This window comes from Arachis ipaensis, chromosome B5 (genome assembly GCF_059453495.1).
Source record: "Arachis ipaensis isolate K30076 ecotype BB chromosome B5, ASM5945349v1, whole genome shotgun sequence".
In the NCBI taxonomy this organism is placed as follows: domain Eukaryota; kingdom Viridiplantae; phylum Streptophyta; class Magnoliopsida; order Fabales; family Fabaceae; genus Arachis; species Arachis ipaensis.
The window spans coordinates 5,444,935-5,467,787 of record NC_142440.1 but is presented as its reverse complement, the minus strand read 5'-3'; the positions used below and the strand labels follow the sequence as shown (position 1 = coordinate 5,467,787).

At 35.3% G+C, this 22,853-nt stretch overlaps 1 protein-coding gene across 2 annotated transcripts in view; it reads right to left on the bottom strand.

Moving 5' to 3' along the window:
• Window positions 1-1,840: 1,840 nt before the first annotated feature.
• The window catches only part of LOC107640015 (pleckstrin homology (PH) domain-containing protein), a 41,166-nt gene continuing 20,153 nt past the window's right edge, over window positions 1,841-22,853 (bottom strand). For both annotated transcript variants that reach the window (XM_088488243.1, XM_088488244.1), the window contains 31 exons: window positions 22,031-22,134; window positions 20,276-20,565; window positions 20,103-20,187; window positions 19,679-20,002; window positions 18,781-19,140; window positions 18,190-18,679; window positions 17,255-17,418; window positions 16,677-16,839; window positions 16,272-16,541; window positions 15,947-16,144; window positions 15,270-15,312; window positions 14,921-15,045; window positions 14,327-14,836; window positions 12,159-12,929; window positions 12,005-12,078; window positions 11,499-11,847; window positions 11,318-11,416; window positions 11,083-11,235; window positions 9,907-10,088; window positions 9,080-9,592; window positions 8,249-8,426; window positions 8,010-8,146; window positions 6,995-7,121; window positions 5,789-6,010; window positions 5,323-5,682; window positions 4,351-4,509; window positions 3,989-4,273; window positions 3,698-3,913; window positions 3,524-3,576; window positions 3,146-3,254; window positions 1,841-2,695 (listed from right to left, as the gene is read on the bottom strand). In XM_088488243.1, the coding sequence (XP_088344369.1) occupies window positions 2,357-2,695; window positions 3,146-3,254; window positions 3,524-3,576; window positions 3,698-3,913; window positions 3,989-4,273; window positions 4,351-4,509; window positions 5,323-5,682; window positions 5,789-6,010; window positions 6,995-7,121; window positions 8,010-8,146; window positions 8,249-8,426; window positions 9,080-9,592; window positions 9,907-10,088; window positions 11,083-11,235; window positions 11,318-11,416; window positions 11,499-11,847; window positions 12,005-12,078; window positions 12,159-12,929; window positions 14,327-14,836; window positions 14,921-15,045; window positions 15,270-15,312; window positions 15,947-16,144; window positions 16,272-16,541; window positions 16,677-16,839; window positions 17,255-17,418; window positions 18,190-18,679; window positions 18,781-19,140; window positions 19,679-20,002; window positions 20,103-20,187; window positions 20,276-20,565; window positions 22,031-22,134 (7,452 nt within the window). In that variant the 3' untranslated portion in view covers window positions 1,841-2,356. The remainder of the gene's footprint in view (window positions 2,696-3,145; window positions 3,255-3,523; window positions 3,577-3,697; window positions 3,914-3,988; window positions 4,274-4,350; window positions 4,510-5,322; window positions 5,683-5,788; window positions 6,011-6,994; window positions 7,122-8,009; window positions 8,147-8,248; window positions 8,427-9,079; window positions 9,593-9,906; window positions 10,089-11,082; window positions 11,236-11,317; window positions 11,417-11,498; window positions 11,848-12,004; window positions 12,079-12,158; window positions 12,930-14,326; window positions 14,837-14,920; window positions 15,046-15,269; window positions 15,313-15,946; window positions 16,145-16,271; window positions 16,542-16,676; window positions 16,840-17,254; window positions 17,419-18,189; window positions 18,680-18,780; window positions 19,141-19,678; window positions 20,003-20,102; window positions 20,188-20,275; window positions 20,566-22,030; window positions 22,135-22,853) is intronic.

The window sequence follows — 22,853 nt, the reverse complement described above, 5'->3', positions numbered from 1 at the left end:
TGGTTCTGCTTCTTCTCACTCTGCACCTAACTAAACAATTTATTCACTTGCTAGTTGCTACGTGCTACATTTGTATGTAGCGCCAAGTAGATTTAAAATTATTGCATGGAGGCAGAGGTAGGTATAACTAACTGAAGCATCTTCATAGTCATTTTATCTAGTTGAACAAAGTGTCTCTATTACTGATGATATCATTAATAAAGGTTGCATTTTAGCTTACAGTAAAGAATTATCAAAACATTGGATTTGTCCTTCTATTTTATATAAATTAGAGTAATAAAATAGTTTATTCAAAGTGAAACGTAGGGCTAAATGGCTAATCATATAAATAATTTAATCAGTCTTCACTATTTCAGCTAATTTTTTTTTTTTTTTTTTTTTTTTTTTTTTTTTTTTTTATTTTTTTTTTTTTTTTTTTTTTTTTTTTTTTTTTTTTATTTTTTTATTTTTTTTATTTTTTTTTTTTTTTTTTTTTTTTTTTTATTTTTTATTTTTTTTTTTTTTTTTTTTATTTTTTTTTTTTTTTTTTTATTTTTTTTTTTTTTTTTTTTTATTTTTTTTTTTTTATTTTTTTTTTTTTTTTTTATTTTTTTTTTTTTTTTATTTTTTTTTTTTTTTTTATTTTTTTTTTTTTTTTTTTTTTTTTTATTTTTTTTTTTTTTTTTTTTTATTTTAGTCATTTTATCTAGTTGAACAAAGTGTCTCTATTACTGATGATATCATTAATAAAGGTTGCATTTTAGCTTACAGTAAAGAATTATCAAAACATTGGATTTGTCCTTCTATTTTATATAAATTAGAGTAATAAAATAGTTTATTCAAAGTGAAACGTAGGGCTAAATGGCTAATCATATAAATAATTTAATCAGTCTTCACTATTTCAGCTAATTTATTTAGAAAAAAATTGAGAGCAAATTTTTTTAAACCAATATTAAACTAAAAACTTGTGTTTGAATTTTTCTTTTGTCTAAGAAAAAATTCCTAATTAAACCAATTAGCCACCCGTGACACAAAATTATAACAAAAAAAACCAATTTAGTCGTGTAATAATGATTGGCAGTATTATCAATATGTGAAACTAAAATAAACATTCCATGATTCCATCCTCGACCAACAAATACAAGTTAAATATAACTGTCTAATTTTAAAATTCGTACAGGAGCAAGGCTTTCCTACTTATAATATATGAATACAGATAAAAGATAGTCACTAAATACGTAGACACACAAATTTTAAATTTTTATAAGACACATGAACACATAAAATGACTATATCATGTCATAAAATTACTTCTCTAAAATACTTAAATTGATAAGAAGAGACACAAAATGATTATATCTTTAACAATATTAGGCAAAGTTAGAGAAAGTAAGTTAGAGATTATGACGTTATCATTCTACTGTGGAGAAGTGGTTGGGCTATTATTAAGTTAGCTATCGAGTATCGACACACTAGTCCCCTATATAAAGACTACTAGCCAACCTAGATCCATTACTTTCGCATTCTAATCAAATAACAGAAATATCTCACACTGTCCCTGTCAAAAAAAAAAAAAAAAATATCTCACTCTATCTAGCTTCATCATCTCTCTCTTTCTAGTACCTATCATACCTTCACTATCAGTTGTTTCCAGAGCTTAGCTGCTTTTAGCTCCCATCACGTGTGATTGTGTTTCTTTTTCTCACATTTTTTTTTTGGGATGTGATAATCCACACTCATTTATTTGAGTTTGAACAATAGTGCGTGGGGATGCCCCCATCTTCGTTCTTCACGGATGGAGAGAGATCGTGCAGGCTTTAACTGCGGGCTTTTCTTTTTATCTCACCAGATGAAGATGGACTACATAAGCACCGTACAGATATTGACTTATATAAAATGAAAATGCTATCGTACATTACAATTCTGAAAATGAAATCAGCCAAGAAAACACTATACACAGATTTTGATATGCGCATTTACAACTGATCCTATAGATAAAAGACAATCTATCAACAGCTCACATGTATGTTCAAACCGCGTCACCAAGCAATGAATCTCTAGAGCATACCCCACGAGCTAGCCCTTTTTCGAGTGTAGTGTGTAAACCGTATAACTAACTGGTGGACGCCACAATCAAATATGAAATATCTGTGTTGAAAACTTGAAATATAAACCACCAAAGGCGTCTTTGCAATATAGCGATGCTCTCGAGTCCTTAGCAAAGAAGGGCAATTGCATTTGCGCTCCCGCATATTTACAAGTAAAGCACTACCTAGTTGCTACCATACAAGTAACACAGCCACGATCGTCCAACTTACAATACTGTATTCTTTAGAAAGGGGCAATCCAAGAAAGAACCTTAACCCAAAAAAATTGTTTATGATGATTGCAACGGACAATGAGGGTCATCGCGGACCCTCATGGGCTTCCAGTTGGATTCTTCCTTGATTTGTCTTAGAGCAACAAAATGCAATGCATCACTCTGTGCCTGATAAATGTGACAGCCCCATGGATACGATTCAGGTGCAGACCAAACCTTCTGCTCTTCAAATTCTGTTTCCTCCACTAATGACTCGGCAACACAGTATACAAGATCAGGCTCTGGTTCCATATGAGCAGCAACAGCAACACATCCTGGAGAAACAAACCCATCTGGAGCCCTTGGGTGCCAAATTGATACTGGACTGACATAATCCTCTGAACAGTTTCGCCACACCTGCGGAAGGCATCAATCCTTTATTAGGCGAAAAATGTAAAAAGATACCAAATTTGATCCGGTCCACCATCATAGTGCAAGCATTGTGGGAAGAACAAAAAACATAGTCAAACTTATTGTTCTTTATAAGATGACATTTGAACAATAAGACCGTGTCTGATTCAACTGACAAATTACAAAAATGTAGAACATAGAGAAGTGCACTGAAATCAATGTCATCTCTACTATAGTACATCCACTGGTATCGTCTGAAAATGTGCAAGAAAATACCAACTGATACGGAAACTAATTTAAAAATTAAGGAAAAACGTATCTGCTATTGGTTGAAAAGCATTTAGGGAAAACTGATTTAACTTCGTTTGTACATAAAAATTTGGCCACAAATTTCCACTCACAACATCTTGGTTAGATGGAAAAAAAAATTGCCAGGCTCATTAATTATAGTCTTACCAGGTCATACCCCATCGGGAGAGCAAAATGTCCATCAACCTTGCGGTAAATGGCAGCTACATTTGGAGGATGGATGCCACCACGAGCTATATCCCCAATATATGTGTATCTGGAAACATAAAATTGATTTGGCATTACAAATACTTACATAAAGGCACATCTTTTGTGCATTGCTTATCGTAACAAAAATGGATTTTATAATTCCACATGGCTTAATCTGAATCCTTAATGCTTGTAGAACGGTTACATCAATAGAAATGGCAGAGAACGTTTCACTTTTGCTTCAATTCATAGGAAGCGCGAGGGAATCTGATCAGTTCAGGGGGTGAGGATGGATGGGGACAGGGAATAATGTGTGAAAATGAGATGGATCATTACCCGTCAGGACACACAGGCCTCCAAATGCTACATATTCCACCATCTTCTGAGACCTGAAACATAAGATGGCTTGTTAGACTTAAAAAAAAACACTACTTAGTTTTATGACCTCCTAAACCAATGCATACTTGAGAGATTAATATCAGGATTGTGTAAAGGAGAATATTAAAGAACCTGTTTTCTGCATAACGAGCAACGGGTTTTGTATTCCTGTTCACTGCTCCAGATTTTTGTAAAAGTAATGCTGTGTTTAACAAACCGTCTATCATCAGATGTTGCATTATGTGATGAAATATCTCTTGAACTAATAATGCCTTTGTTAGATGTACGAGGTTCTCTATTATCCACTTCACTCCAGGCAAAATGTACATGCCTTTGGCTTGAAGGAACCTGGAAGTAAGAATAAATAATTCTGTCAAAATTTCTATTCCACTTCCTGAAATGAATGTTTGTATTATCACTTACTTTCAGAACCAAGCTCTTCATATCAGCTTGATATGCCTTCCATGTTCTACGCACCACTGAACATATTTTAACAGCTTGGGGTTCTATTCCTTCAAATTCTTCCACACTATTACATTTTATCACTCGAGCAAACTTTTCAGATCTCCGGAAGTGTCTCAGGTGTAGGATTAAGTGAGAAGGTTGGCTGCTACCAGCTTTTGCCAATTCCAGTGCCATCAACTCATCCCAAGGCACATCAAACATGATCTTACATGGTCTTTTGTCCATCTTGTCAGGAGCAAGACACTAGATAGAAGGGGAAAATCAATTAAGTTACTCTAGATGAGAGAACAAACCGTATGAATAAAGTACCTTGATCTAACCTGCAGCAGAATGACTCGTTTATTGGTAACTAAAACAATTCTCTGGTGGGGAACAATAAAATGTTCTTCATAATAATCAGACAATGCAAATTTTGAAGGTTCCTTGAAAATCTCAGTACAGCCAAAGTGCCGACTTGCCTCTCCAAGGTAAAGCACCATCTAAAATCCAGAAAACAAAAAATGAGAAAGAACACATATATAAAGTATTGCACAATATATAGTACATACAATTTACAGTTAATGACACAGAAGCTTTAAAAACAAACAACAAAAGCAATTGGACATCTTGCCAGGTGGTAGGCATCTACACCAGACTCAACTTTGATATGCATATTGGTGCACACCTTGTAAGTGGACACCGGATGCTCTTCTTTTCACATAACACGACTCTAATTTCACAAAAAAAAAAAAAGAAAAAGAAAAAAAAGAAAGCAAGCTTCATACCAATTCGTTGCTACATACACATTACATGATTGCAAGGGAAGGAAATATCCTCGCCCTCCTAAAATTATTTCTTGTAACCTTGAAATAGGCTACGAGGCCAATGTTTTGCATCACAGTTACCAAGTATCTCATTAGTGAAACTTCTTTCTTGTGTCTTGATATAGTAGTCAATAAATTCAATCATCAGATCAAAGCCTTAGCAGCTATTACGGTGACAGGAGGGAGCTCATTTTTTATGTATTGAAAATGTAACTTCCTCAAGAAGTTCTGCTTAAACATGAGATTAGCAGCTATATAAACAAAAATATAAAGCGGAAGATCACCACTCTGCCCAAAAAAAAATATCACACACACGAGAGAGAGAAAAATAAACCCACAAACTTGAAATGGTTTTCAAGGTGATGTAGTTCACATTAATGGTGCCTTTTCTTAGTAAATTTCACTTTTGAGGTCATTTAGATCACATTTAGAGAAGTTATGGAGTTAAGAACACTCACAGTAACTGAGTAAAGCAACTAATTAACGCACCTGCCCAGTAGCTTCTTTCTCACAATATTCTGTAAGTACTCCGTTTGCACGTATAGCCCGAGGATTTCTAATTCTGTGGAAGGTGGTCTTGTTGTTGAAAACCTCCAAGCATTTGGAACAACTTGCACCAATTCCATCAACAGTCAATGAGAAAAAATCTAGTGCCCCACTTACTGGCTGCACAATAAAACCTAAAAAGGCACGCCCAAGCCCATGAGCCAATCCTATGAGACCATTTTGTCGGGCACTCTCCACAGGCTTTCTCACTACACCAGAGACCCCAAAGGCAACACCTTGGGCAAGAGCTTCTGTTCCTTGAAGAATCCCATCGCCAACCCCAGTGATTCTCCTTGATCTAACCTGTCACAAGGAAGTTAACATTAGATTGCATGGTATTACAAAACCAAAAAATTAAGATAATAAAAAAAAAGAAAAAGAAAAAAGAAATTAGAATAAAGATGCTTACCTGCTTTGCCCGTAATTGCAGAAACTGTCCATCTGTGGAAAGCTCAGCAAACCCTCTACTAAGAGAAGCCAACGTTGAACTTGTCATACCAAGCACGTCAACAGAAAATATTAAATGTAAAGGATTATGAATCAAATCTCTCCAAACACGGTTTCCAATGGCGGGAACAATGGAACTCTTCCTCATGAATCTGTCTCTGTGCATCACCCTCCTCAGATGCACCTGAAGAAGTAGGTAAATAGTGTTATCATTATTAATTTACACAGTCACCTCATATCTCTGAAAGCCATGGCGTTGGATTGAGGAAAATGTAGCTAAATAATGAAAGGATGAACTGTGGCGTAGACTAAGTTTTTGGACTAAAAGCCAAGTGCATGCATTATGCATTCACAATGAAGCAAACATGTTGCAAGTATCACAAGCTGACACAATCCTTGCATTGTGGCCAAAAAAATTCTTCCTGTTTGGAGTTTTGCTTATGTTCTTCTCAAGGGATTAATTCCAGGAAAGAAGCAGACTGGACAGATCATTTTCCAAGTTCATCATTCAATCTTTGTTTCCCTCCTTTGTTTTGGAGAACACTCTATCCTATCCTAAGTACATATTTCCTCTCTTAAGTAAAAATAAAAAAAGGCAGCCCGGTGCACAAGCATCCCTCGTTAACGCAAGATCCAAGGAAGAGCTGCACCCAAAAGGTGTAATTCACGCAGTCTAACCATATTATTACATCAGTGGTTGTTTCCACAGCTTGAACTCGTGACCTTGAGGTCACACAGAGACAACTCAATTGTTTCTCTGAGGCTCCCCTTATTTCCTCCCTTAAGAAAAGGAAGGAAATTTGACATGATCACATAAAATGTAAAAAGGAATTAGGAGCATATTGAGGTGTCAGTATATCAAGGAGAGAGATGCAAGGTGGTATGTATATATATGTGATGTTTAGTAGGCCATTACGATTTATGGGAACAAATGTTGCTACCTCTTTTATAGTACTTATAAGGGCCCAATCTTGGAAGAAAATATAACTCCCAAAAAGACAAGGGTTAAAAAAAAAAAAAACATACATCATGTTAACACTTTTTAATTTTATTGATATTGATCTCTATTTTACACAACAGTTTCAAGAAAAAAGAAGGGCAAGGAGAATCTAGTGTGAATGATAATAACAATATCAGGCAATGCTCTATGTTAGATTAGATAGCTTACCTGGATCTTGAAAGCGTTACCAACAGCTGAAAGTATAGGACTCCATATGCCCAAGACACCATGAGGTCGTTGTCCTGGTGCAGTCTCCAAGGACAACTTCAACCTTACTTCTGAAACGTCAATTAGGCTGCAAGATTAAAGATGAAGTTAAAAAAATCACACTCTTTTCAACCAAAATCATATAACATATAAATACTAGCATAAATCAATCACTTTTAGTTTTGAGTAGAAGGAGCTATCCCATCTCAAGCTTAACCAGGGCACAACAGCTTATTGAGCCTTGTTCATATTTGCATAATGCTACCTACTGAGGAAACCTCAAACTCCAACATAAACGTTCTAATTTCTATTAAGCCCAACTCAAACAAAGCCACAAAACCAATGAGTTATTTTTGGCAACAAAGAAAGAATATATAATGCAAAAACAGTAGATGCATTTTCCTCCTTTCATAAAAGATCCGATCCATGCAAAAGAAAAGGGACATTAGATTTAAATAAGCTGTACAGACTACAGAGCAACCTTGGAATAGTTTGTTTGATAAAGGTACTCATGAAAAAGCCCTTTCTAACCATGGTAAAAAGAAATAATAAGCTAATCAATACTAAGGGATGCAATTTAACTAATCCAGAAAAAAAAGGATTTTGCATGGATTATATTCCAAGTGACTTATTAAAGAGGGCCTTTGTTTGTCCAACCATCTGAATTAACCAAACATCCTTTGCGTGTCGCAATATATATATATATATATATAGACGTGAGTGTGCACACACAATTTGCAATATTGTAAGAGAAAAATTTAGATGTATAGCCTTTCAAGGAAGATTAGATTATGAATGCTTTGCCAGAGGACAGCACTGAGCCTGATTGATGCTGATGGAGGAAATTGGAAGTCCAACAAAAAACATAACTAGCTAGAATATACTTGGAAGTCTCAGCAGAAAAAAAAAAAATAAAAAATAAAAAAATGCAAAGATTTGTAATTAAGAAGACATAAAAAAGAAGTAAGGTTCTTACTCAAAACGTATCTCTGGATCAACTTCTGTGACAGTTGAACTTTTAGGTAATCGATCCAGCTGCAAATTATTGTAGAAGTCCACAATAGCCCAGATAATAGGTTCATGAATATCAAGCCTCCAGCATTTCTCAGTTACCTATAGTGTCAGTCAAATATAAAGGAATAATAGATAGCCCGATATTTAAATATTTTAGCATATCCAAGATCATGTTTTAGCATCAAATAAGGCAAAACATACCCGTATGTAAACATATGGGTAAACTTGAATACCATCTTTATTCTCATTCTGCATAGTAATTGTCATCTTGAACACTGGGTGTTGCACATCAGGGGATTGCTCTGGTGCCAAGAGCACAGGCATTAATGTTAAAGGAAGCTGATTATCGAGTTGCAAATAACCAAAAATTAGCTTGAACCTGTAAAAGAAGTGTCTGACAATCAATTTCATGAAGCATTCATAATAATTTTACAAAATATGAAATAGAAATCAGAACAAAGGTACATAACTACATATGACCACTATGACCTTATAGTTTCTTATTGCGCAGCTTGTCAAATAAAATTGATAGATTGTCATAAAGAAAGGGAACTACCGACCACAAGGTAGAGATCAGAATTCAATATTAAAAAGTAACAGGGTATGCAACATATTCTCTTGAAAGGTATAGGTCCTATAAAGCAGGAACCCTAGCATAATCAAGTAACACTTAAATTGACAGATAATATTTCGTTAGGAAAAGGTTTCAGAGACTCAAAATACTTTACTCATAAAGAAATTTTACATCCTCCCAACAGAATCCTAAAACACAAGCTAAAACTTGTTTTCCGCAGATATTCAAAATTATTTTTTGTCATATTGTTAGTTCTTAATCAAAATCAATAAAGTATCTTATCTACCCAATAAAAATTAAAATGAAGTGCATAATCAGAACCACAAGTAAAAGATTCAACAAGTATTTATGAACAAACACAAGATTATGCATGCAGCACACAAGCACACTCTTGTGTAGCTTGTCATGCTTACACCAAAAAACTCATAATATTAACATAACCAACCAAATGTTGTTACCTGCTTGTTCTTCCACCATCATATCCAGTTGAATATGATAAGACGACCCTTTCCAAGTATAGGTAAGAGAGCTCCTTTGGTCTATGGTCTATCATAGAAATTCCAACCACTCCCAATTCGATTAAAATCTCAAAAGGTATAGCACTGTTCTGCATATCGGCCTGAACCCCAGAAACCCCCCTATTTCCACCAGCCATTGAACCTCTTATATCTTCATGTGAACTTGACTTCAGGATGCTATCATCTCTGAACCTGGCAGTTATTATATCTCCCCCATCAATGATATCAAATTGCAACCCAAGCTCTGCAGAAGATAATTCGGTCCTTCCGAAATCAACTTTCCATAATGGACTACTATCAACATAACTAAGCTTAGCATCCAAAAAGAGGTCGCCATATGGATCTTCCCAAGAAAAATTTATTGTTGAATGTGGTTGCAAATGAATCCAGGCGTCTTCCCCAAATCCTGACTGTCGAATGCTAAGTGGCTTGTCTGTTGTTCTATTCTCAATTCTGTAACAAAGAAGCAGATCTAGATAGATATGACAAGAAATATCGAGAGTGATAGAGAGAGAAGCACGCGCACGCTTTTTTTGGGGGGGGGGGGGGGTCATATGACAAGAAACTACATGAGAGGCCAAACCCCAAATCATATCCCATAAAAACTTGTTTGTAAAGACAGCAAATGTAGCATGCATGTCTGTTTTTAAATGCACCCGTAAGCATGCCCTTACGTGAGTTCCTTTATGTAGCTTGAGGAAAGCCATTATGTCATATATACATATTCCAATTAACTAGATGTATATATTATTACACCAGTGGCATACCTGATGGGACCGTCAGTTGATCCGAGGCGGAATACCACAACAAAACGGGATCCTTCCTCATAGCCTCGAATTTCAGTTCTCAAAAATTTAAGAGTACCACCGTGTGTTCTTAAAACTAGAGAAAGTGTGTCTTCTCTTGAAATTTGGAGAGGGAATGACCAATCAGTGTCTTCTAGTTTCACCTGAAATAATCAAAATTGTATCATTAGAATTAAACAATAGATTATGGATGACAAAAATTGATAATAACTAATACGATGAGAACAACACCTAAATCACCAATGGTCATCGAATAATGCAGAACTGCATGGCCATGCTTTATTTTGTTAGTATACCTTGAATAATCTCTCATCTGACATACTAAGGTATGGCAGTTCTTGCTCATGTTCACCCACAATTATACAACTCTAATATAATAAATTAATTAGGCCCTATTCTTTTTGTTAGTAATACAAAATAGTCTACTTTTACAATGATGCAACCATATTCAAACAGCAACAAAGTCCCAATAATTCAAATTTACTCATAATAATACAACACATATAACTATACCATTAAAAATTCATAACTTGAAATGCAACAATTTCCTTCCACAGAGAAATGTAAATTAAATTAGATCAGGGGAAGGACAATAGAAATTGGGGGATAAGGAATCCCCTCTACAGAAGCAGAAGCAAAAAAACACAAGATCTATCTATAAAGCATAGCTTTACAGTCTCTCAACAAGTCCAACAGGAAAATTACTCTGTAAAGATCATGAGATTTACACGAACTAGATGCTAAGCATCTAATAGTATCCCTTAAAACATGCTTGTCAGAAAATCTTTCATGAAAGTGAGTGCATTATGCTCCAACAAAATAGTCCAAATAGTGGCAAAAACTGCACACTGCCACAAATATTTTCCCTCTTTTCTACTACAGAACCCAACAAACCTAGTAAATAGAAATTGGTCTAGGGTTACAGGGCACACCCAACATTCATAAAAAATGCTAAACATATTGTTCCATAAAGAAAAAGCTATTGGGCAATGCAAAAACAGATGTGAGTTGGACTCTGAATTTGCCACACACATAACACACATCAGGGGAGATAGCCTTATGAGACCTTCGAACCGGCAACAAGTCATTGGTATTAATTTTGTTGCTGCAATATATCAAATATAAACTATAGCCAACCTGGAGTTTTTCAGGTCCATTTCCCCGACACACAAAAGATACCCTTGAGTCAGATGCATGCAGGACCTTTGGTTCATCTTCAGTGCTCAGCTTGATGTATATATCTCGTCCAAGCCTGTTTGTGAAAGTCATAAATGGCCGGACAGATATTACCTGTTCAGACAATTGCAAATACAATATTATAACAACTGGATTATGTGGAAACATGTACATAAGTTTGATCATCTGTAACAACCTTTGTCGGAACAGATTGATAGGGACATGGTTTCGTAGAAACAAAAAGCCGCAAACAATTGCCATCAGCATCGTATGCATATACATCCAATGAGCCATCCTATGCATATAAGAAATTAATTATGAGAAAACAGCTCTACAATGAATTCTTGTTTCTTAAAACAGTTAAATTTATACATTACCATATCTCCAAGAGGAGAAAGATCTTTAACAGGTCCAAAATGTTCATTTCCTGAGTGAGCAATAGCAACTGAGATAGCCAACACATTAAAGTTAAGAGCAGATGCAATTGTGTAGCCATCATATATTTCCTCTTCAGTTATTTCTTCAAGTATCGATGCATTTTTCTTGTTAATCTCAAACTGAGATGTAATCTTTGCCATATGTCTTTTTCCCGACACGACCAGAATCCTAAATGTGAGTGGAGGACATCTTGCTACTCCCAACCAATAAGGAGCATAGACTCTAATTGTTTTAGCCAACAAGGGGCGTTCAATTTCATAATTCTGTTCCAGAATGATTTGGATAACCCTGTAAAGCAGAGGCATATAAGACAGGTTTGCTGTAAATTAATATGCCCCTCAAATGTGTATATAAAAAATATCGCCAAACTCAGAATTTTAAGAACAAGGATGCACTAAATAACTGATGTTCTAAGCATCTGAAAAACAAATTGAATATTTACAACCTTCCAGATATTGAGCTTCTCAAACTAACTGTTTTTGATGGAATCCCATGAGGGTGAGATATAAGAACAGCTTCCTGCTCAGAGAAAAAAAAAAGGGTTGAACATTAATACCATAACGGCAATGTAACAAAAAAAAAGGAACAAAAGCCCGTACATGTATAGGGAGCCAACCCCTCTGAGGAAGCAATGATAAAAACAAAGGGTTCCTAATATCAGCAGCGTATATATGCACAGTTTTTCCTGAGGAAAATACTCCTCTCGAGCATGGAAGAAAGTGGCCACTTGGTTGCATTTCAAGAACAGAATATTCAGCAGCAAGGGGAAGAAAATTGCTGATTAGTAGTGGAGATTTGACTACCAAGCACCAATCCTGAATAGCATCTGAATGCATATCCTTTGCAATCTCAGTTGCTTGTATGCTTACACAGAACCACAACTTGTGGGAGCCATCTGAAGTTCCATGCATCTCACTGCAGCACAATAGTTCTTCCGACTCTGAAAGAGCCGAAACACACAACCTTGAGCATTGCCCCTGCTGACCAGCATCCTGTGGTTGACCAGGTTTGTTGACTACAGAACTCCAATTGTATTCACTGGGATTCGTCGAAGTGAAAGGTCTTAACTTCAAGAAATATTGTACAGATTGTGTCAAGCCAGATAGAGGAAGTGGAAGAGTTTCTCCGGGTTGCAGTAACCCAACAGAAATTTCCTGCACACAATAATCTGCTATTAGCTTCCTGCTTCTTAGCCATCTCCTCTGCCTCGCAGCATTGTGGGAATCATTTGGATCAAAGGATTCAGGCCATCTCAATTTTTCCACATCAGGGGCATAAATCCAGCAATCAGAAGTACTAGTAGTTTTTGTATCCAAATGCCAATCATCAATCCATTCCCAGCCTTGTGGTAGATCAATTCCAGTAAAAACCTGGATTATAGGGAATGAAAAGAAAATAGGACACATGAAATTGCTACATTCATATGTTCTTCTATAAAAAAGAACCACCACCACAGCAAAATCACATGGCAATAATTAACCCTCTAACTTAATCCCAGAAACTAGCTCATAAGGAAAGGAGAACCCAAATACCTATGAAGTCATCTTAAGTGAAACTATATGGACCTACAAAATATTGGGTCTTTGTAAACTGAATTTAAAACATATATTGGTCTTTGTAACAGACTTAAATCTCATAGGGAAAGGGTTACCCAAGCACCAATTGAAGTCATTTGGGATGAAACTATAAGGATCTCCAAAGCAATTAAACCAACTTTAAAATAATTATTGGGTTTTATAAACTTTCAACACTTTGAATTTTATACAATGTAGATGAATAAACTTCAATAATCAGATAAATAGTTACTTCATTACATTTGTATTTTATAATAACTTGAGCTACATGTTGTCATGAAACTACTTCTTCCAAACGTTTAAGTTGATAGGAGGAGACACATAAATGGTTATATTTTGTATTTTATAATAGCTTGAGCTACATGTTGTCATAAAACCACTTCTTCCAAAAGTTTAAGCTGATAGGACTTGACACATGAATAGTTATATCTCTACATACACAGCTATCTTCTCTTAGTCTAGGATTTTCGTTTCATATTAATTTCATGCTAATTTCATATGTTGTATCATAGTTGTGCCACTATTTTTTTTACAATTTAATGTTTCACTGCATTAAATTCACATTGGCTTATCATATCCGTGTCCTGTATTGTTTTAAGGTCACCAAATTCTGGAACATGAAAACCTTATGCACTATGAGCTAAAAGCATTTTCTTTTGAAATGTTTGTTGAGCTCAATACGCAAGAAAACTGTTCCATCCAAAATACAAAAACTGGAAGAAAAATCAACATATAGATATAGTTATAACATGTAGCTAGTTACTGGCGGGTAATTCTAACCAATATCCTTAATAGAGGCTGGTATAAGGGTCATATTAATGCTTATTCTATTTTGAAATTTCCTATGCATTTGAATTATGATTAAATTTGGACCTAATACCAATTACCACAAAAGCTAATTTAAAGGGAGAGGATTGCGCAAATCAACTACAAAGGGCACTTCAGCTACATGCCTAACTGATATGCGACCTAATGTGAAGCAACCCATATACCACGGATTCTATTTTCCCAAGAACATTTTCTTTTCCAATGTTTAACAGAGAGGTCACAAGAAAGTTACAAGAATTATATGATGATTTTAATTATGGTTTGACCAGCAGGATAAAGGAAGGAGAAGTTGCACTCATAAGCAATAGGAGGAGGAAACTGCTAGGAAACAGTTTCTTATTGAAAGAAAGGCTATAATCAGTCACCTGTTGGGATTTTCCCACTTCTGACATATGCTGCCCTGGAGAACCTGAGCAATGAACCCAACCAACGTCTGGAGTAAACTTTTCAGTCTCATAAAACTCATCTGTATGAACTCTGTTTTTCTCTGGTACGATAGGTTCAGAGTTATTTGTATCTTTCAGCAAATTCACCTTTTCTGTTGAAGATTTTGGTGCAAGGCATAATTCAAGAATAAAATTTGTGTTGTTACGAACAGAAACAAGAGACCGGATATTCACATATCTGTTACCATCCTTCACACTAACTTCACTGGCAACAACATCATTACCTAACCGCCAACAAGCGGCAGGTGCAGCATAGTTTAGCCTCACAGTAGTCCAAGGACCTTCCTTGCTAGGACTAATTTGAATAAATCCAGATTTACGGCCATCATAATTATTGGGCTGATTAGCATGCTCAACATCAGAGTTGTGCACTAGTATGCCACATTGTAATTTTCGTACAGACTTCTCATAATGATTATCCTGAAATTTCTGCATGAAATCATTGAGATAAGTACATCGAAGAAAAAAAGAAGAAGGGGGGGGGGGGGGGGGGAATTCTCACACAACACTCACCATGGAGTTGTCTGCAGATAAATCTATCCAGTGCATCTTATTGGCAAAATTATGGACATATGAGAAGTCCTCAATAGTTTTTGCTATCTCATTCAAGGAAGCCGAAAAAAATCCAACAGGAACACCTGCAAATATCAAAACGAAAAAACCAAAAGAAAAGAAAAAGGGGGTTGGGGGGTGGAGTATTCAAGGCATGAGCTTTTCAATACCAAATATATATACACACAACATTTAAGTAAATCAAATTATGTGCCATTGTCTAATAGCTTAACAATTTGGGAGAAATACTTTACATCGATTTAAACAAATTTAATGCCACTTAGGTCTAGTTGGAATTTTAAAGAACTACCTTTGCTCATATCTGTAACAATTAATTCCAGACAGTAGTAATCCTGCAAAAATGAGCAGAAGCGAATGGTGTCAAATGGATACAAAATAGAAAATATTACAAAAAAAAGTGATGGCATGTGTTTGGTAACACAAAATTCATTCGTTTGGGGAAAATAATTCAGGAAAGAAAAGAACTAGAAAATAAGCTTTACCAAGAAAAGATTCAATTAAATACTCATCCGGCAAAAGTAACCACTTACAAGAAAAGATGCAATTAACTACTTATCCAACAAAGGTAACCACCTCCACTTGAAGGAACCAAAACTTCTCAAGGAAAGCATAGAATTCCCAAAGCATAATGTAAGCAACAAGCCGTTAAAAGCAAATAGTTGCAACTTCTTAGCAAGTTCCAAACCACAGCCATGAAGCTAACTCAAAATCAAGGGACATGTACCGAATCATTTATGTAAGGAAACAGACACAAAACTTTGCTGGCCATAAGCAACCCACAATTTCGAAAATTAATTAGAACAAAGAGCACCAAAGTCTGACCACGCATTGAAGACACAAAATTACCCAAATTACATATTCCAAATGAATTTTGCAATTAGGAAATGAAAATGAATGAGTCGGGAATCCCAACACACGAACTTCAGAAATAATAAATAAGAGCAGCTAACAATAACAATTAAATACCAGAGAATCAACTTTGAAGAAAAATATCTCATTCCACTTGACAAACTCCAGATTTGAATCTGATAAATGATGAGCCCTTCTTCCACATGTGCGTGCACTCTGTTGATGAACTAAAGCATCAGGGGGGAGGCTCTGGTTAGGAGATAGGCGGACAGCCACTGTATATTGCTGGGAATCTGAACCTTCCACTCTAGAAAACTTCATTAGAAATATAAAAAATTTGCAAGTTAGTGACAACAAGCAGAGCAGTATTGATGTTCAAAAGGACACTGCTATAATTCCACAATCAAATATAAATAATATACTAAAAGAACCAAAACCCTACCTGTGCTGCTGTTATAATGATAGTCACCATTGTTCTAATCTTTCTGCAGAGTTGCCCGTTCAAGTGAGAGTCTAACATATTTTTCGACACAGGAACTTTAACAGCTTTCATATCCCCAGATGGCATCCTAATTATATTTTGAAGACCCCTAGCTTCAGTAGCACGGATAAAAATATCCTGCCCAAGTTTGTTTTGTGGGATTATATAATAATTTCTCCTATGGAGTGTGTCAATGATAGAGCTTCCAACAGAAGTTGGAGAAAATGCATCCTGTCAGATAACCACATTAACACAAAGGTGAAACAAATGAAAAAGTGTAATGAGAAAGTGAAGTACAATGAAAAAGATAGAGACAGGCTCAAGAGAGTTGGGCAGCAGAAATGAGAGAGATTAAAGGGAATTTACTCTATTTTTGTAACTTTCATGAGCATGGCTAAGGTTGTTCCAGCTAGCATAAGCTTGAATGATCATATTAGCATTAGAAACTGAAACATTTAAATTCAGATCTCGAGTTGATGTTAAACGTAACTGAGATGCCGCACCCGGAGCATTGATGTCATATTGGTACCTACAGGTAGCTTTTGATTAGACAAGAACCAAACACGAACTATATTTTACTTATAATTATAATTTTAAAACAAGCAAGGACATTTTTCTTCCTAAAAGTAATTTTTGGCAAATAAATAAATAAAATGACTTCAACAAGCAATTTTGACAACATAGAGGCATTGCTGGTTTGTCCGGTGGGAAAAGTAGAGGCAAGGTGTGGTTTTGGCAAAGTGGAATTGAAAAATGGGACACAATGGGGCTTAAATCGCAGGTAAGGGTGGGCTTGAATTTTAAAAAAATTATGCACCTTGCCCCAGGGAGAATCAAGATGCCTAACCTACCCACAAGGCTTGCTTGAATTCCCTATCATGCACTTTAATGAAGGCAACATTAAGCACAAGAATAGAATAATTTGGGAACAAAGAACAATTAACCTTAAAAATCCATCGACTGGCTCAACAAGTGGCTCCCAAGCTTCATACTTATCATTATATGACCTGGAAGCCAAGGAGAAACTGACAGTGCAATTCAGATACTCGGTTCTTCCATGCAAACTAAATGTTATGCCACTCAAAGATATATTGAACAAAGGAACCATCTGCCAAATTCAAAGAAAAGGAATCAAAGTCAATAGAGAAATTATAAAAGGTTAAAAATTAAACTTTATAATAGAAAACAGTGATTGGTCATATCAAGGACCACAAATTGACAGCTAAGACATGGCAAAGGATCCATGCATTACAAAGTTCCACAGAAAGAAATCTCCCAGAAAATATTTGCATTAAAATTTCAGGTTGGTGTGTGGACAAATGGTCAGTACTGAACTGCTATCGAAAGCAGCTTGGACCTTAGAGTCCAACCAGATCTTTATCTCCGAGTCTATAACAACTAAAATGAGGAAGAAAGATGACCAACACTTCCCATTTCTGCAGCAATTTCTAAATGTTTCTTGTCAAGTTTCTTTTCAAACAAAAATGAGTGAACTGATACTTGGCATGTCAAATAATACAGTTGTGTAAAACGTATTAATGCAACCCCAATAGAAACTGAGAAAAGAAAGTAGAAAAGACAGAACAGAACTTCACATAATCTTGTACAGCAACAAAAAAGCATTTTTACACTAAGTGGGGTCTTCTACAAGGATCACACGATGCAACTATATCTTACCATAAACCATATCTATAACAAAAATTCTTTAAATTGGGCATATAGTGATCAAATCAACATATTTTTTGCAGCCAAAAAGGAAGGAATTCACCCATTTAATTAATTCGTTTAAATTTCAACCCTAGACAAAACCAAGATTATTGGTTACCAATATTCAGAGAAGAAATATATGTATAACTCCAAACTGAGTTTTTATTCTCACCAATCCACCATAGTCATCAAAAAGTGCTGTTGAGAAGGTTCCAATTTCAGCATCAATGACTGTAACATCTGAGCCACTTGGCACACTAGAATCAGCTAGCTTCAAAGCAAATCTTCTTGGGGGTCTTTTGAAGCCACTGCGGACAATAAAAGTCCCCAACTCATTCCCCACAGCCCATATACTAAATGGTTCTCTTGCATGCCTGACATCGGATGTATCCCATACACTTTCCTCCAAGAAAGTATCTCCTGTAACCAAATCACTGCGCATGCATCTTAGTGTGCTTAATTCATTCTGCTTTGGTTTTCCTTTGCATGCAACACAACCCAAGGAAACAAAACCAGGAGGCGCTTGTGGAAGCCAAAATGATATACTCTCTATTCCCCTCTGCTTTTTTACTTGTCCAACAAGTTGGAAATCTATGGGGTTTCTATAAATATTTTCATCACTAGATTCATGAAAAACAATACAGTTGTTTGGAGGCTCAAACCTGAAAAGCAGAAGATCCACATTAGTTCTCTATAATTTGTAGAGAGCAAGATTAAGAAACATACAGTCAAATCAAAGAGCAGATAAAAGTGAAATACACACCCTCTAACAGCTATATCACCAAAATACACCATTCCAGTAGGAACAACTGGACGCCATATCGATACCCTCTTTCTTGAGTGTGATCCCTGATTCCACCAAATTAACTGAAAGCTAGCAACAGGCTCAAAACGCCTATTAGAATTTCCTTCAGAAGACTGCTCAAGCTGTGAGGTTTGATGCCTACCAGAAGAAGTACGAGAATCCATACTACTTGATGCCGCTAGAGATGGCTTCAGAAAATCATATTTAACCCAACGCAACTCATATGCTTTACCTATCAAATTAAGAGTAACAGGATCCGCCGGCAAGAAAGTGCCAACAGAATTATCTACCCGCCAGAATGCCACACTGGATGAAAACCTGCAATCAAGACATACAGTCTTTGATGAACTGTCTAGTGGGTAAGAAATTAAAGAAAGTAGACAGAAAAGTGCAAGTGTGAGTGTCTGAAAGAGTTTTGAGAACTGAAGTGGAACTTCAAAATCTTTATACATTGAATTTACAGTAGATTACACGTATTTACAGAGATATCTGAAAGACAACTCTGGCAGGATGTATCACATCCTCCAACTTATAGTGGAGTCTATACTTGGTAGTTCCTATACTTTATCAAGGTTGGCTGGGCTATATAGCATAGATAGCAGTAATTCCGAAAACTCAAGAACAAGTAACAAATGAAAGCTATATTACAGTTGCGTAAAGAAGTGTCTTACTAACCTAATTGGTCTCAAGGATTTGCTAGTGTACACCTCAATCATTGTATAAACCAAATATACCATAGCACAAGGCACTAATATTGGCATTAAATAAGATGTTTGATATTTAATATTTAATATTACAGAAGTATAATCTGGACTTGTATGTTACAATAAAACACCAAAAGATAAATTCCACTTACATATCAGTGGTGCTGATTGCAATACAATCTCTCAATGGACAAGGAGAGACTAAAGAAGACGGGATGCAGAAAGCAGAAGATAAAGGAGGTGGTTTGCTTCCACGAGTAACCACACAACCTAGTGCAACATAACCTTTGGGAGCTTCAGGGAACCAAATAGAACAGTAACAACTCTCCTCAGTTTCCCATGACAAATTAGAACTGCCTATTTCGGCACCTCCAGTAGAAAGTAAAGGTGGCCAAATCAATCTGAAACTAACAGGTTTTTTAACCGTGATTGAATTGGTATTTATTGCAAGAACTCCTTTTGTTGGTGGTTTGTCTCTGTTATGCAAATACACCATAGTAACATTCAAATCAGCACGGGAGAGGAAAAGTAAAAATTCTATATGGAGGTAAATAAAAATCAAGAATTTTGACTGACAGTGGTGTCAGGTAGTCACCAAGTACGGCAAAACCAGGAGGTGCATGAGGCCTCCAAACAGCGTAAGTTTGATCAGTACGAGAATCTGCGTGATGCAATAAATATGACTAGTCTTAAGCACGCTCTCAAAAATTTTACCAAAAGTAGAAACAAAATAGAGAATATAAACATACTTTCTATAGTTCCAACTTTGTCAAAGTGTGAGCAAACCATTGTCATTTTCTTTGATGTCATCCTTAAAAATGCCAATATATCATCCTCCACAGCCAGAAATAGTCTCAAGATACTGAAAGTGAAATTCATGAAAATATCTGAAACGGACAAGTGTATATTGGTATTCCCACAAGCATTTGAATACTTCAAGGATGTGTCAAATGGCTCCAAAATCCTGATCCCATTACTCTCCATAGTCAAACCAAGAATGTCTGCACTCATCTCAGTATTGCTACCCTTCAAAACAATCCTTTTAGAGGCACCCAAAAAGCAAAATATCAGGGATAAGTAAGGACAAGCAAAAACACAGTGCATATTCAAAGAAAGAACGTAACCTATCATAAGTTGTTCAAAATGAAAAACATATTCATGTTCCCCACAATATGTACCAATGATCATGAGTCGAAGAAATAATGAAGAAAACATCAGAGATATGATAACACATCATGTCTAAAGTAAAAAGAGGAAATGAGTGAAGAAATTGCACTCCACCTCAACTCAAAAAATTTGCACTCCACCCAATGATATACCACATATACAAACAACAACTAACAAATCACTTATTTCATTTTTTTTTTTTATCTTCCTCGTTGTATTTTTAAATTTGTGTGTATATTTTTTTTCTAATTATTTTGGTAAAAATATGCCTACACTAGTGGATAGTTTTTTAAAGTAATTTAAAACAATAAATATTTAATAACCAATAAAATATAATTAAAATTTGTCTAAAGAAAATATGTTAAAATTGCATTTGATCTATATTATTGTTCTTATTTTATTTGTATTATTTTTAGAGTTTCACTGATATATTTAAATAGTGTGTGTGAAATGTTAATTTTTCCTTAGACTTGGTTAAAGTACTGAAAGTCTTTTCTAGTTTTCTTCCTCTTAAACCCTAAACCCACACAAGAATTACCAGTTTACCACCTCAAGAATTGCCACCTCCCTCTAGGTTCCACATCCAACTTCTCCTTAAGCACATTTCAATAGGAGAAGTTGATCAGTGCACTAATAACCACAATAATGTTCCTTTAATAAATTAGTTGCCAAATCTGTTGACTAAAGGCCTGCCTACAGAACAATTTCAAGAATTTACTTGCAATCTAAGAATCATGGGTATCCATCAACCTATTGAGGAGGAGCATTGAGATTACCAAACATTCTTTCCTTGTAAATTTTGTTCAGATTTATTTCCATTATTTACATGAAGATATTGATTAGATTTAATTATCTATAAATTAAGGCAAATTAATATTGGTCAATTATTGGGAAATAATTGCAAGGTTGCTGTACATTGTGGGTTATTTGTGCAGGTTGATTATTAGTGAAATTCACACTGTTCTTATATTATGTTCTTTCAAGTGCATGTCAAATAACACGACGAGAACGGGACCAAAAGGTAACCAAAAAAAAGTAATTCTATCCAAAATAAAGAGCATATCATGAGCATTATTTTATCTCATATTTAATACAGATATTTGCACATCTGGAACCACACACAGCCAAAGGGATTGTTTTAAATTTTTCAGCTATATTGTCCAAACAACAATTAATTATCACATAAATTACTATATAAAAGAAAACTTATACCAAAAAATTAGTGAAATAAGTTTAATCTTTCAGCTTTCATAAACACACCCGATGTTCCAAAATGGTCAAAGTAGAAGGAATGTTAGTAATAAAATATGTATGCAATTAACAGAAGAGGAGTTCACCTGCAAAATGCATCCAACTGTGCAAGTAGGAGTTTGTTTGACAGGTTTAATAATTCACCTACATCTTTTGATGTATTATAGAAGGTAAGCTCTGGACCAACAGCCTGCAATGAGATATCTAAATCAAATAGTAAGACACGCGAATTAAAGAGGGACACGGAAATGACAACCATTGTCCCTTATGAGTTGTCATAAGACAGTCTTGGTGCCATACTTATAAAGAAATGATCATGCATCATATAGTTGGAAAATCAACACAATAATTAGGGTGAAAGAAACCACCGCTTACAATTTCAAATCTGAAAGTCCTATAAACCGAAAGACTAGACACTACTGAAATCTTAAAATTGCATAATCAACTGCATCATAAACCAAATCTTAGCAGAGCGCAAACAGATATTCAGCATAAAAGTCTCAATACAAACATGTTTCCGGAGTATTTTTTAATCCAAAAGGGAGAACAAAGAATGAGAGGAAAACAAAAAAGAAAACCTCACCCTAAGTATAATAGCTTACTATTTTCAGTAATTGCATTGGCATTGGCATGATAGCTATCCTCTTTAACCAAATGGTTTTCCATTCAATTCCCTTGGAAGAAAAAGTAAACTAGTTTTACATAACAACTATGACTTTTCCTGATAAAAGGAACTGATTACATAGACCAAACATCATTTTGTCCTATCATATACCATATTTATGAACATAACATTAAAATTTAAGTCCTATATTATAGGTTCATTTATGATTATAATTACTTATTGAACTACTGTAAGAACTGGTACCTGCACTGACAGAGCACACACACACACAAATAGAAAGAGGG